At 46.0% G+C, this 1,366-nt stretch overlaps 1 protein-coding gene across 1 annotated transcript; it reads right to left on the reverse strand.

Annotated features, from left to right (window-relative positions):
* LOC109420602 (cuticle protein CP14.6-like) lies at positions 1-635 on the reverse strand. The gene is made up of 3 exons (XM_019694963.3): positions 389-635; positions 155-325; positions 1-84 (listed from the first exon to the last, which is right to left on the reverse strand). The coding sequence occupies exons 1-3, from the start codon at positions 520-522 to the stop codon at positions 18-20; spliced, it is 372 nt and encodes a 123-aa protein (XP_019550508.1). The 5' UTR covers positions 523-635; the 3' UTR covers positions 1-17.
* Positions 636-1,366: the final 731 nt, after the last annotated feature.

The following is a 1,366-nucleotide window of genomic DNA, read 5'->3' on the forward strand; positions in this document are numbered from 1 at the left end:
ATTAGGTTTTCAACGGTTTAGACGGTCGGAGCTACCGGCAGATGGGCACCCTGTGGCTGGAAACCGTTCTCATCAGCGATATACCTATGAAAAAGTATACCAGATCAACTAGTTAGTTCACACATGTCCTTTGCTTCCCCAGCCCTATACTTACTTGACTGTGTAGACCTGGCCATCGGGAGCAGTATACTGGAACGAACCCGTCTGAACGGCCACAGGAACCTCGTCTTCACCGATAGTCCTGCCGGTCTGGTCAGTCTTGGGCACCTTCACTCGCTTGATGGTTCCCTGATCTTCAACTTTGATTCCATTATCGGTTTCGAATCTGTAATCAATAGGAGAGTCAAGTTCTGGTCATAGCTGAACGATTCTTCAAGTCCAAACTTACGCATAGTTGAAGCTTCCATCGGGTTGAATGTCCGAATTTTGGCTCAGAATCTGGCTTCCGGCGTCTTGGTGACTTTGAGGCGCTGCATGGACAAGGGCCACCAATAGGGCAACAGCAACAACGAACAGTTTCATGATTACTTCCTTCACTAAGGACTCTGAACTTCTATGGCACACACTTGGATCGGTTGTGATCACTTTGCTTAGATGATTCGACGGATGATGACACTACTCTGATGTCTTCTGTTAGAATTGGGTAAGCTTTATATACGGCTGTGTCCATCAAGCGTCGCCACGAGAAATGCACCAAAGTTTGATTTATGCGAGCTTCATTAGTTTGCTGGTGTGATGAAGACAAATCCGCGCCAGCATCGCATCGGAAGCTGCAAAAAATAAGAAGATGGTCCACTGTCTTCTTTCTCGCGGTGATGCTGCTCGCGAGCCAGTGCGATATTGGCCGAAGAGCAGTTTATTTAATTTTCGTCATTTAGTATACACACATTTAGCAAGTTCAACTTTGTTTGTCGTCGCTGGACGATACGGTGCATATATGCGGCATTGGATTGGGGGTTGTGAGCTGACCGCAGAAAATCGCGGTTGAGCTGGAGTCAACAGTGCGTGGTGAATGTCATCTTCGTGCCATCTGATGCCTGCTGGATCGGAATTTTCGGGGCTGGGTCAATGCCATCTGGGCGGGAGCGGAGTATGAGGCGCAAGATTGAGGAGAAGAAGAGATTACTGTTGATGATGTTTCCGCTAATGCACGGTTTGAATGATACGCTGATTGGAAATTAGCATATTTGGGGATTCCCGGAAACGTTACGGTAGAATATACATAGGTATACAGGGGATGGCCAAAATGTTTGGGATAGGCAACTTTTTTTCTCCCACAAAAAAATTGAACATGCTATAACTTTTCATAGAGTGCATCGAAAAATCTCAAAATTTGACTGTTTGTCAACCTATTATATGTGCATCA

The sequence above is a fragment of the Aedes albopictus genome, chromosome 2 (assembly GCF_035046485.1).
Source record: "Aedes albopictus strain Foshan chromosome 2, AalbF5, whole genome shotgun sequence".
Lineage (NCBI taxonomy): Eukaryota > Metazoa > Arthropoda > Insecta > Diptera > Culicidae > Aedes > Aedes albopictus.

What these genes read in the sequence shown, in the direction of transcription:
- LOC109420602 (XM_019694963.3), bottom strand. Translation starts at nt 522, where the DNA reads ATGAAACTGTTCGTTGTTGCTGTTGCCCTATTGGTGGCCCTTGTCCAT. An exon ending in GATGGAAGCTTCAACTATGC is followed by an intron (nt 326 to 388) that starts GTAAGTTTGGAC and finishes TATTGATTACAG; the next exon opens with ATTCGAAACCGATAATGGAA. An exon ending in GGCCAGGTCTACACAGTCAA is followed by an intron (nt 85 to 154) that starts GTAAGTATAGGG and finishes ACTTTTTCATAG; the next exon opens with GTATATCGCTGATGAGAACG.